At 41.3% G+C, this 12,808-nt stretch overlaps 1 protein-coding gene across 1 annotated transcript; it reads left to right on the forward strand.

Moving 5' to 3' along the window:
• Positions 1 to 2,692: 2,692 nt before the first annotated feature.
• Positions 2,693 to 12,307, forward strand: LOC138880128 (uncharacterized). The gene is made up of 6 exons (XM_070159792.1): positions 2,693 to 3,037; positions 3,226 to 3,460; positions 3,580 to 4,062; positions 4,111 to 4,402; positions 10,468 to 10,562; positions 12,009 to 12,307. The coding sequence occupies exons 1-6, from the start codon at positions 2,693 to 2,695 to the stop codon at positions 12,305 to 12,307; spliced, it is 1,749 nt and encodes a 582-aa protein (XP_070015893.1).
• The last annotated feature ends 501 nt before the right edge of the window (positions 12,308 to 12,808 follow it).

Genomic DNA, 12,808 nt, shown 5'->3' on the forward strand with positions numbered 1-12,808 from the left:
TAGATGCGGAAATCCCTGAAGCAGTGAGCTTCATTTAATACGGGTTCTAAGTCCCTTTTTGCCACTTTTCACTCTTCCATTGGCAATTTTGGGAGCTTTTGAGAGAAGGCTTACACTTAGAATCTTGAGGTAAGTTTATCCCACCTATTCTTAGTTTAATACTTGTGTATTAGGTAGATTAAACACTAGAATTTTGGTAAAATCAAGGGGTTAGAGCAAAATCTAGGGTTTTGACAAAAGATAGATTTAAGCATGAAATTTGTTTTGAAATGAATTAGAAATCATATATTATTAATCCTTAGGTTATAGAGAACACTTCCTTCGAAAAATTTCGGAATTCGGGCATATGGGCCCGGGGTCGGATTTTAGGAAACTTGGGTTGAAGATTGGGAAATTGCGTAAATAGCTAGAATACGATCTTGTGAGCTTATATTGACTAATTTCTACCTCATTTAACTAGTTTCGGATCGTTCGTCTCCAAATTGAGAGTTTGGGATCGTTCTTGGCATTTGGAAGTATACTTGGAGCGAGGTAAGTCTCCTTTCTAACCTTGTAAGAGGGAATTGTCCCCATAGGTGTAATAATTGAATAATTTGCTACTGTATACGGGGGCTACGTACGCACTAGGTGATGAGAGTCCGTGCGTAGCTACTATTATACTAAGTCTAGGTAGTCTAGGACCCATAAACATGCTCTATGTGATATTCTTGTAACTTGATGTTTAATTCAGATTCGTATAAATCATGTTGATTAAGGCAAAGGAGACTAGTAAGAGGAACCTTATTTCCCTTGGCCTTTTAAAGAAAAATTAAATATTTCTGTGAATAACTGTTCCTCAGATACACACTATTGTCTGCTTATTGTTGCGTTTATTTATATTTGACCTCGTCGCATGTGTGATTTGCGAGCGGGGTAATAGATGCATCTATGGTTCGTGTCGTTTGACCCTCGGTAGTGCACAATTTACTTTTATGTCGGATCGGGCCGTACGACCCTCGGTGTTACTTGCGCATGCTTTACTTAGTATTTTCCTACGGATTGAACTTCGTATATGCCTTAAAATGTAAAAGGGATACCCATGATATTATCTAGAAAAAGAACTGTTATTCCTTGCCATAAAATGCTAATTAATTGTGCTATCCATGCTTAGAATAAATTCTTTCTCATATTATTTGACCCTAGTAAGTATTAAGTCGACCTCTCGTCTCTACTTCTTCGAGATTAGACGGGATACTTGATGGATACATATTGTTTATGTACTCATACTACACTTCTGTACTTAATTGTACAGGATCTGAGGCAAGTGTCTTTGGCTATCAGTCTGGTGCGCATCCCTGAGCAGATTTCGAGACTTCTACGGTGAGCTGCTTCCCTTCCCATGCCGTTTAGCAGCTTGAAGGAGTCTCTCTTATTTATTTTTGTTGTCTATTCTATTTCGGACAGTAGGATAGATTGATTCTTTTGTATATTCTACTAGTTGCCCACAACTTGTGATACTAGGTCTTGGTACACAAATTAGTAACTAGTATTTTGGGTTGTATGATTATTTTTGGCAACTTACTATTCATTTCTGGTTTTTACTTTAACTTAAGGAATTATTACATCTAAGTTGGTAAAAGTAAGTGAAAACCTATTTAGTATTTTCCGCGTTGGTTTGCCCGGCAATGGTGTTGGGCGCCCTCATGACCTATTATGGAAATGGGTCGTGACAACATGGTATCAGAGCACTAAGTTCACGTAGGTCTCACAAGTCATGGGCAAACCTAATAGAGTCTTGTGGATCAGTACAGAGACGTCTGTATTTATCTTTGAGAGGCTATAGAGTGTTAGGAAAACTACTCTTTATTCATTTCCTATCATGTAGTGGTTAGTATACTAAATTTCCCTCTTCTATTCTCTCACAGATGGTGAGGACACGCACGATTGATGTTCCAGACTCAGGAGGAGCTGCTCCCCCCATTGCTAGAGGCCGAGGCAAAGGCCGGGGGAGGGCACCGGCCCGAGGTAGGGGATGGGAACATCCTAGAGTTATCCTAGTAGTACCACCAGCAGATCCTGCGGGAGATCCTATCATCGAGGAGCAAAGCGAGGTGCCCACAATTGAGCCTACCCCGGCGGACTTTATGACAGCATCAGGCTTCTAGGAGGTCATGGGCCGTATGCTGCGGTTCATGGATTCTATGACTCAGGCTGGTTTATTTCCAGCAGATCCAGTTACATCATAGGTAGGAGGGGGAGCACAGACCCCTACTGCTCAGGCTTCTGGACATGCAGTTGCAGTGTATCAGACTCCGAGTGCACTACCCGCAGATGGGGCTCAGCCAGTTGCTGTAGTGGCGCCCCAGCTCAGACCAGCTCTGGACGGTGACCACAGAAGTTATTGGATAGATGGACTAGACTTCACCCTCCTATCTTCGGGGGTGAGCATCATGATAATGCCCAGGATTTCATTGATAGGTTCAGGGACAGACTGGACAACATGAGGATATTGGAGTCGCATGGAGTTGACTTCACTATTTTTCAGTTGGAGGGCAGGGCCCGTAGGTGGTGGCAGTCTTATGTTCTTGGCAGGCCAGCAGGTTCTCCTCCCCTTACCTTGGATCAGTTCACCTAGTTATTCTTGGATCAGTATATTCCACCCTCGAAGAGGGAAGATTTACAGTATTAGTTTGAGCATCTTGAGCAAGGTCAGATGTCTGTGACCGATTATGAGGCGATGTTCTCTGAGTTGTCTCGTCATTCACTCATGATACTTCACATGGATTCAAAGAGAGTTCAGAGATTTGTTGCATGGTTACACCCCGGTATTCGAGCTAGCATGGCCCAAGAGGTGGAGATGGGTACTGAGTATCAGCTAGTGGTAGAGATTGCTCGCAGGATTGAGAGGTATCGCCAGAGGGGTAGAGAGCAGATAAAGCAGGACAAGAGGTCCCGATTTTCGGGAGAGTTCAGAGGTGACCCATCTAGGGGTAGAGGTCACTTAAGGAGGGGTCAGCCCAACAGAACCCCATATTCAGCACCACCACCCCTTCCCGAGGTGCTCCAGTGAGACCTTATTTCAGTGCGATGCCGGAGAGTTCTTACCACCCACCAACTATTCAGGGTTCCTTTGGCGGATATTCTGGTCATCAGGATTCTTCCAGTGCCCACTTCAGTGCATCGCTAGAGAGTTCATATTGCCCGCCAGCCATCCAGGGTTCTTCTAGTGGGTATTCGGGTTAACAGGCTCAGACATCAGGGCAGTATGCTATGGTACCGAGAGTGTGCTATGAGTGTGGAGATTTGGGTCACATGAAGAGGACCTACCCCAGACTTCAGGGCAAGGCAGTGCAGTACGGTCAGCAGCCTATGATTTCAGCACCAGCTGCCCCGCCACCTAGAGGTGGAGAGCAGACTGGTAGGGGCCGTCCTAGAGGTGGAGGCCAAGCAGGGAGAGGTCAGCCAGTTACTGCTCAGTCAGGTGGAGGCCAGCCAGATTCTACACCCTTCCGGACCAGCCAGATGCATTGGCCTCAAATGCCGTCATCATAGGTATTATTTCTATCGGCGGTAGAGATGCTTCGGTATTATTTGATCTAGGGTCTACTTATTCATATGTATCATCTCTGTTTGTTCATTTCCTGGTTATTTCTCCTGAGCCTTTGGGCACTCATATTCATGTGTCTACTCTTGTGGGTGATTCTGTGGTTGTGGATCGGATCTACCAATCTTGTGTGGTCACATTCTATGGTTTCGAGACTAGAGCGAATCTCTTGTTGCTTGACATGATTGACTTTAAGGTCATCCTAGGCATGGATTGTTTATCTCCATATCACGCCATCCTAGATTGCCATGCCAAGGCTATTTCATTAGCGATTCCAGGGTTACCGAGGTTCGAGTGGAAGGGTTCCATAGTTGATACACCTAGTCAGGTTATTTCTTTCCTGAAGGCTCGGCATATGGTTGAGAAGGGGTGTTTGGCTTATCTAGCTTATGTTCGGGACACCACCACAGAGTCTTCGACGATTGATTCAGTTCCAGTAGTTCGAGAGTTCGTCGATGTGTTTCCTTCTGATCTTCCTGGCATGCCACTGTATCATGATATTGATTTCTGTATTGATTTGGCTCCAGGCACCCAGCCTATATCTATTCCACCGTACCGTATGGCTCCTAAAGAGTTGAAAGAGTTCAAGGAGCAGCTTGAAGAGTTGTTAGCAAAGGGGTTTGTTAGACCCAGTGTATCACCTTGGGGTGCGCCAGTATTATTTGTGAAGAAGAAGGATGGGACTATGCGGATGTGCATTGATTACCGCCAGTTGAACAAAGTCACCATCAAGAACAAGTATTCATTGCCTCGTATCAATGATTTGTTTGACCAGTTACAGGGTGCTAGGGTGTTTTCTAAGATCAACTTTAGGTCAGGGTAATATCAGTTGAAGATTTGGGACTCGAATATTCCGAAGACCGCATTCCGGACTAGATATGGCCATTATGAATTTTTGGTGATGTTCTTTGGCTTGACTAATGCCCCAACAACATTCATGTACTTGATGAACAAGGTATTCATGCCTTATATTGATTCATTTGTCATCGTCTTCATTGACGACATCTTGATATACTCCCGTAACCTGGGGGGAATACGAGCAGCATTTGAGAATAGTGCTTCAGACCTTGCGAGAGCAGAATCTATATGCTAAGTTCTCCAAGTGTGAGTTTTGGCTGGAGTCAGTGGCATTCTTGGGGCATGTTGTGTCAGGAGAGGGTATTAAGGTGGATCCCAAGAAGATTGAGGCAGTTCAGAGTTGGCCACATCCCACCTCAGTGACCGAGATCAGGAGTTTCCTGGGGCTAGCAGATTATTATAGATGATTCGTGCAAGGATTTTCATCTATTGCATCACCTTGACTAGATTGACCCAGAAGAGTGCTCCTTTCCGTTGGTCCGACGATTGTGAGGAGAGCTTTTAGAAGCTCAAGACAGCTTTGACCACGGAACCAGTTCTTGTGTTGCCTTCCGATTCATGGATGTATATGGTATATTGCGACGCCTCACGCATTGTCTTGGATTGTGTATCAATGCAGGAGGGGTGAGTTATTGTATACGCTTCGCGTCAGCTAAAGGTTCATGAGAAGAATTATCCTGTGCACGGTCTAGAGTTGGCTGTGATTGTTCATGCTCTCAAGATATGGAGGCATTATCTGTATAGGGTGTCATGTGAGGTTTATACTGATCATCGCAGCTTACAACATTTGTTCAAGCAGAAGGATCTTAATTTGAGGCAGCGCAGGTGGCTTGAGTTACTGAAGGATTATGACATCACCATTTTTTATCATCCGGGCAAGGCGAATGTGGTCGTGAATGCCTTAAGCCGAATGGCTGAGAGTATGGGTAGCTTGGCATTCATTCCAGCAAAGGAGAGACCACTAGCTTTGGACATTCAGTCCTTGGCTAACAGACTTGTAAGGTTGTATATTTCAGAGCCCAGCCGAGTTCTTGCGTGTGTGGTTGCTCAGTCTTCATTATTGGGGCATATAAAGGCCTGATAGTTCGACGATCCACATTTGGCGGTTCTTAGAGAGACAGTGCTTCAGGGAGGTGCCAAGGAGGTTTCTATTGGCGAGGATGGTGTTTTGCAACTCCAGAGTCATCTATGTGTTCCTAATGTTGATGATCTGAGGGAGAGGATTCTAGAGGAGGCACGCAGTTTGTGACATTCTATTCACCCGGGAGCTACGAAGATGTATCGCGACTTGAGGTAGCATTATTGGTGGTGGAGGATGAAGAAAGACATAGTGGAGTATGTGGCTAGGTGTTTAAATTGCCAGCAGGTCAAGTATGAACACCAAAGGTCGGGTGGCCTACTCCAGCAGATGCCTATACCAGAGTGGAAGTGGGAGCGCATTACCATGGATTTTGTAGTTGGGTTGCCGCGAACTTTGCGGAAGTTTGATTCAGTATGGGTCATTGTTGACAGGTTGACCAAGTCGGCCACTTTATTCTAGTGGCGACTACTTATACAATAGAGAGGTATGCTCAGATTTACATTTGGGAGATAGTCCGGTTGCACGGTGTGCCTGTTTCTATCATATCAGATAGAGGCACTTAGTTCACTTCGCATTTCTGGAGTGCTATTCAGAGTGAGTTGGGGACCCGTGTAGAGCTCAACATAGCATTCCATCCTCAGATCGACGGGCAGTCGGAGCGGACAGTTCAGATTTTGAAGGACATGCTCAAAGCATGTCTGATTGACTTTGGAGGGCAGTGGGATTAGTTCTTGCCCTTGGCGAAGTTTGCGTATAACAACAACTATCAGTCCAGCATAGAGATAGCTATGGTCGATATTGTCGTTCTCCTATCGGGTGGTTTGAGCCTGGTGAGGCTAAGTTATACGGTACAAATTTGGTATAGGATGCCTTGGACAAGGTAAAGTTGATTCAGGAAAGGCTTCGCATAGCTCAGTCCAGACAGAAGAGCTACGCGGATCAGAAAGCGCGTGATGTATCATTCATGGTTGGCGAGAAGGTTCTCTTGAAATTCTCGCCAATGAAAGGCGTTATGAGGTTCGGGAAGAAGGGAAAGTTGAGCCCTAGGTTTATTGGCCCCTTTGAGGTGTTGAGACGAGTTGGGGAGGTCCCTTACAAGCTTGCCTTGCCCCCAGCTTATCGGGCGTTCATCCATTTTTTCATGTATCGATGCTTCGGAAGTATCATGCCGACTTGTCCCATGTGTTGGACTTTAGTACTATTCAGCTGGATGAGAGTTTGGGTTATGAGGAGGATCCAGTTGCCATTATTGATAGGCAAGATCGCCAGTTGAGGTCCAAGAGGATTTCTACGGTGAAGGTCCAGTGGAGGGGCCAACTAGTCGAGGAGGTGACCTGGGAGTCCAAGGAGGACATGCGGAGCAGATATCCACATTTATTTAGCAGCTTAGGTACTTTTCTATGTCCGTTCGAGGACGAACGTTTGTTTAAGAGGTGGAGAATGTAACGACCCGACCAGTCATTTTGCCTTTTAGAACCTCGTTCCCTTAAAAAAACTTCCTGTGCTTGCTTTAACTAATTTACGACTTGCGGGGATGGTTGGTTCGGGATTTGGAAGAGTTTGGAGTGAAATATGCTCATTTGATTCCTAAGGATTTTTTTAAAAGGCTAAGTTTGACTTTGGTCAACACATTGAGCAAACTGATCCGGATTCGTGATTTGATGGTCCCGAAGGATCCGTAGGAAAATATGGGACTCGGGCGTATGCCCGGAATCGAATTTCGAGGTCCCTAGCCCAAGTAATGAATTTTTATTAGAAATTGTTAAACTGAAATTCTAAGGATTTAAAGAAACTAACTAATGAGTGATCATATGGGTTTCGGGACTGTATGTTGGTTCTAGAGCCCGTTACAGGTCCTAAATTACATTTAAGAATTGCCCGCAAAATTTGGGGTCAATCCGAGTAGTTTAAGGGCGTTTCAGCTCGTTAGAGGAAAGTTAAGAACTTGAAGTTCATAAGTTTGATTCAATTGGTTTTAAGGGGTGATTCTTAGATTTAGCGTTGTTTCGGGCATTCCGAAGGTTCGAGTAGGTTTGTTTCATGATTTCAGACTTGTCGGTATGTTCGGGCGGGGCCTGGGACCCTGAGCGTCAATCGGACGAGGCTCGAGTGAAGTTGGAATTTTTCAGAAGTGTTGAAGCATCTGCTTCTGTCATAATCGCACTTGTGGTTGGTCGACCGCAGGTGCGAGACCGCAGAAGCGGTCCATCTATCGCAGATGCGGCCCATTGTAGGCCAGGTCAAAACCGCAGAAGCGGTCGCAGCCCGCTTGACCGGTTCTGCAGGTGCGTCTGATTTCTCGCAGAAGCAGGACCGCAGATGCGGAAATCCCTGAAGCAGTGAGCTTCATTTAATATGGGTTCTAAGTCCCTTTTTGCCACTTTTCACTCTTCCATAGGCGATTTTGGGAGCTTTTGAGAGAAGGCTTCCACTTAGCATCTTGAGGTAAGTTTATCCCAACTATTCTTAGTTTAATACTTGTGTATTAGGTAGATTAAACACTAGAATTTAAGTGAAATCAAGGGGTTAGAGCAAAACCTATGGTTTTGACAAAAGATAGATTTAACCACGAAATTTGTTATGAAATGAATTAGAAATCATATATTATTGATCCATAGGTTATATAGAACAGCTTCTTTCGAAAAATTTCGGAATCCGGGTACGTGGGCCCGGGGTCGGATTTTAGAAAACTTGTGTTGAGGGTTGGGAAATTGCGTAAATAGCTAGAATACGATCTTGTGAGCTTATGTTGACTAGTTCCTACCTCATTTAACTAGTTTCGGATCGTTTGGCTCCAAATTGAGAGTTTGGGCTCATTCTTAGCATTTGGAAGTATACTTGGAGCAAGGTAAGTCTCCTTTCTAACCTTGTAAGAGGGAATTATCCCCATAGGTGTAATAATTGAATAAATTGCTATTGTATGCGGGGGCTACGTACGCACTAGGTGACGAGAGTCCGTGCGTAGCTACTATTATGCTAAGTCCAGGTAGTCTAGGACCCATAAGCATGCTCTATGTGATATTCTTGTAACTTGATGTTTAATTCGGATTCGTATAAATCATGTTGATTAAGGTAAATGAGACTAGTAAGAGGAACCTTATTTCCCTTAACCTTTTAAAGAGAAATTGAATATTTCTGTGAATAACTGCTCCTCAGATACACACTATTGTCTGCTTGTTGTTGAGTTTATTTATATTTGACCGCGTCACACGTGTGATTCGCGAGCGGGGTAATAGATGCATCTATGGTTCGTGTCGTTCGACCCTCGGCAGTGCACAATTTACTTTTATGTTGGATCGGGTCGTACGACCCTCGGTGTTACTTGCGCATGCTTTACTTAGTATTTTCCTATGGATTGAACTTCGTATATGCCTTAAAATGTAAAAGGGATACCCATGATATTATCTAGAAAAAGAACTGTTATTCATTGCCATAAAATGCTAATTAATTGTGCTATCCATGCTTAGAATAAATTCTTTCTCATATTATTTGACCCTAGTAAGTATCAAGTCGACCTCTCGTGTCTACTTCTTCGAGATTAGATGGGAAACTTACTGGGTAAATATTGTTTATGTACTCATACTACACTTCTGTACTTAATTGTATAGGATCTGAGGCAGGTATCTCTGGTTATCAGTGTGGCGCGCATCCCTGAGCAGATTTCAAGACTTCTACGGTGATATGCTTCCCTTCCCATATCGTTCAGCAGCTTGAAGGAGTCTCTCTTATTTATTTTTGTTGTCTATTCTATTTCGGACAGTAGGATAGATTGATTCTTTTGTATATTCTACTAGTTGCCCACAACTTGTGACACCAGGTCTTGACACACACATTAGTAGACTAATATTTTGGGTTGTATGATTATTTTTGGCACTTTACTGTTCATTTCTGGTTTTTACCCTAACTTAAGGAATTATTGCAACTAAGTTGGTAAAAGTAAGTGAGAACTTATTTAGTATTTTCCATGTTGGCTTGCCCTGCTATGGTATTGGGCGCCATCATGACCTATTATGGAAATGGGTCGTGACAACCAACATCTCGATGACATACAATAGCCTAGTCGTCTCATAAAGTCATCTAGCGGCAGTTTTGCCTTCCATACCTTGCAAATAAGGGTGGCAATTTGAGCCCAAACCCATCTAATCGTTTTTCTGCACCACCCACCCACCCCAACCCCCAAATATTTTTTAAATTATATATTTTATGGTAAAAGGTTTTTTTATGCAAGATGAGCATTGTTCTAAAATATGGGTCAAGTTTCGCGGGTTGGGTTATGACCCATTGTTTAGCCCATCTTGACTCAGCCCATTTTAGCCCAAGTACTCGTTGGGCTGGGTTGGGCAATGACTCATTTATTGACTTAACCCATCTTGACCCGCCCAAAATTCAACCCAACCCGCCCATTTGCCACCCCTACTTCCAAATTTGGAAAATATTATTTCTTGAAGTGTTTTTCAGATTTGGTAGCATTGCTTACTTACAAAGATCTTTGCCGTCCAAGACATTTATACGTAGACTTTCTCTAACCTAATAAATTTTTCAACTCTCATGCTCTTACTAGTTAATTTAAATGATGATTAATGTACTTTTAATTTTTACTTTGGTACTAATAATTCCCTTTTAAGTTCTTTCAATTTTCAAATAGATGTTGACTTGTCAAAGTATTTTCCAAATCATAAATTTCTCAAACTTAGAACATCATTATAGTGTTATTTAGCTTTATCCAATTCTTTTTACTGATGAAATGTTCTGTTAATATTTTATTTGAATTTTTTACAGAGACTTTCTGTTCCTCTTACCTTTGGTTTTTAATGTTCATATATATGCTACATTAGATGATCATTTATTTGACAGTACTTTTTACTAGAGGATATTAAAATAAAAATTTATTGATTTTTGTTTACCCTAAAATTTATTGACAGTACTTGAATTGCTTTAAGTACAGGTACCATCTTGCTCAAAGTCGTTCAAGCTTTTCTTGGGAGCATGGCATGGGTTACTTCAACGTCATAGCACCTGATATTCGAACATTGGCTCGAGGTATTTTCTCTACCCCTTCTTACCCTGACAAAACGGGGACATCTAATAGATAGTTAATTACATGTTTTGATCAGTTTGATTGTGTGTTGAACTTGTTTAATTGTTAAAGAAATGTTGGTTTAATTTTCATTTCATGTTTGACTTCAAATTAGTTTGTTCGTGTGGTTTAGCCTAGTATTGGGCCTATCTTGATAGGCGGGCCCACTAGAATTAAAGGGCGATGTGCACAAATAGCCACTAAGAGCATCTGTCTTTATTTTAAAGTCAGTGTTTTAAATGCCTTTAGTCTTTAGTCACTGGTTTAATAAACTTATACCTGACTGGACAAAAATACTCTTTTGCTAAAACTTATACCTATGCTTTTATTAACGATCAGTAGCAGCAGCAGCGCACGTAACGAACTTCACTGTGATCATCGAATTTCAAAGTATAGAATTGCAGAAGCTTCTCTTCCGATTTCAAACTATAGGATTCAACTTTCTCGTCCAAAAATCGACATAAATTTACAGTAAGTTATACTTTTGTGTGTTTCTATTGATTTTTATTTCGACATAGTTATACTTTTTCCGATTTCTATTGATTTTTATAAAGTAACTAGAAATTTGATTTTTTTTTTGAATTTATGGATTAATAAGGTTAAGGACATCACGTCCTGTGATAATTCTATAAAAATTGAGCACATAATATTAAGGACATAGTGTCCTGATTTTACAAATTGAATTGAAAAAGTTAAGGACACAATGTCCTTAAGTTTTTTGATGTTTTTCTGTATATTAAGGACATACTGTCATAGTTTTGCAAATTGTTTTGAAAAATTTAAGGACACTTGGTCCTGAAGTTTGAGTTTCAAGTTGAAAAGTTAAGGACATTTGGTCTTAAACTTTGACTTACATGTTCAATAGTTAAGGACACTTGGTCCTTAACTTAGAGTTATAAGTTAAAAAGTTAAGGACATGCAGTCCTTAACTTCAAGTTTCAAGTTCAAAAGTTAAGGACACTTGGTCCTGAACTTAGACTTATATGTTCAATAGTTAAGGACATGTAGTCCTTAACTTCAAGTTTCAAGTTCAAAAGTTAAGGACACTTGGTCCTTAACTTTGAATTTCAAGTTCAAAAGTTAAGGACACTTGTTCCTTTACTTACAGTTCCAAGTTTGTAACTTAAGGACATTTGGTCCTGAACTTTAAGTTACAAGTTCATAAGTTAAGGATACTTGGTCCTGAAATTTGAATTCCAAGTTCAAAAGTTAAAGACACTTGGTCCTTAACTTGGTCTTGAACTTACAGTACCTGTTCTTAATTATACAAGGATTGCTCTATAAAATATGTCATGAGTTTTCCATTCCCTTAACTTGCAGGATGGAAACAATATGCATTATAGTTGCTTTTAATGGTAGATGGACTGAAGACTATAAGTAGCTTGATCATCAAACAAAGCTTGTTCTAGTACCTGAGGCAATTCGGTTTGAAGATTTCATTAAACAGATCTTTGAAGTTATTGAATTGGATAGAGACAAGTTTGAAGTAGTGATATGGTTTGATATCAACCTTGGAACAAGCAAGGGAATGCTTGTATCCAAAGATTTAGATCTTCACACATGTATAGAGTTACTAAAAACTCATTCACTTTTCAAGGATATCATTTCATTGTTGATATTTCGGAAAGATTTTTTGGATCAACAAGCACCTTTGAACATGTCAACAGAGAAACTCAACATGACAATCAAAACAAATGCCAGTAGATAATGAAAATAGATATGGTTGAAGCTCAACCAATAACTGAAGAGGTGCTTCAAACACATGTCAACCGAGAAACTCAACATGACAATCAAAACAAATGCTAACAGATAATGAAAATAGATATGCTTGAAGCTCAACCAATAACTGAAGAGGTGCTTCAAACATTTGATTCTATTCAAGTAGAAGGACAAAGCATTATAGAGATTGACAACGAACAAGCTTTGGGTATTCAAGTCTTAGAGAGTGCACCGGTAATCGAAAACATTGCTGAAAAAACCTTTACTCAACTAACTAGACGAAGGTCAAATTTGAAACAAAAAGAATCCCCAACTACGATATTAAGAGAAAATGCTTCGTTGGATGAAATAAAAGGGGGATCAGTATTTGACAAAAAGAATAGTATAATTAACTGTTTTCGAATATAGCAATTAAAGGACATTTTGAATTCAAGGTTGTTAGATCAAACTCAACAAGATATTCATTGAAATGCAATGATGATAGGTGTAG

The sequence above is a fragment of the Nicotiana sylvestris genome, chromosome 10 (assembly GCF_000393655.2).
Source record: "Nicotiana sylvestris chromosome 10, ASM39365v2, whole genome shotgun sequence".
Lineage (NCBI taxonomy): Eukaryota > Viridiplantae > Streptophyta > Magnoliopsida > Solanales > Solanaceae > Nicotiana > Nicotiana sylvestris.

Excerpts from the sequence above, each read along its gene's own strand:
- LOC138880128 (XM_070159792.1), top strand. The coding sequence starts at position 2,693 with ATGTCTGTGACCGATTATGAGGCGATGTTCTCTGAGTTGTCTCGTCAT. Across the intron at positions 3,461-3,579 it reads GCCAGTTACTGCTCAGTCAG|GGTCTACTTATTCATATGTA; the intron begins GTGGAGGCCAGC and ends TATTTGATCTAG. Across the intron at positions 4,403-10,467 it reads AAGATCAACTTTAGGTCAGG|GTACCATCTTGCTCAAAGTC; the intron begins GTAATATCAGTT and ends CTTTAAGTACAG.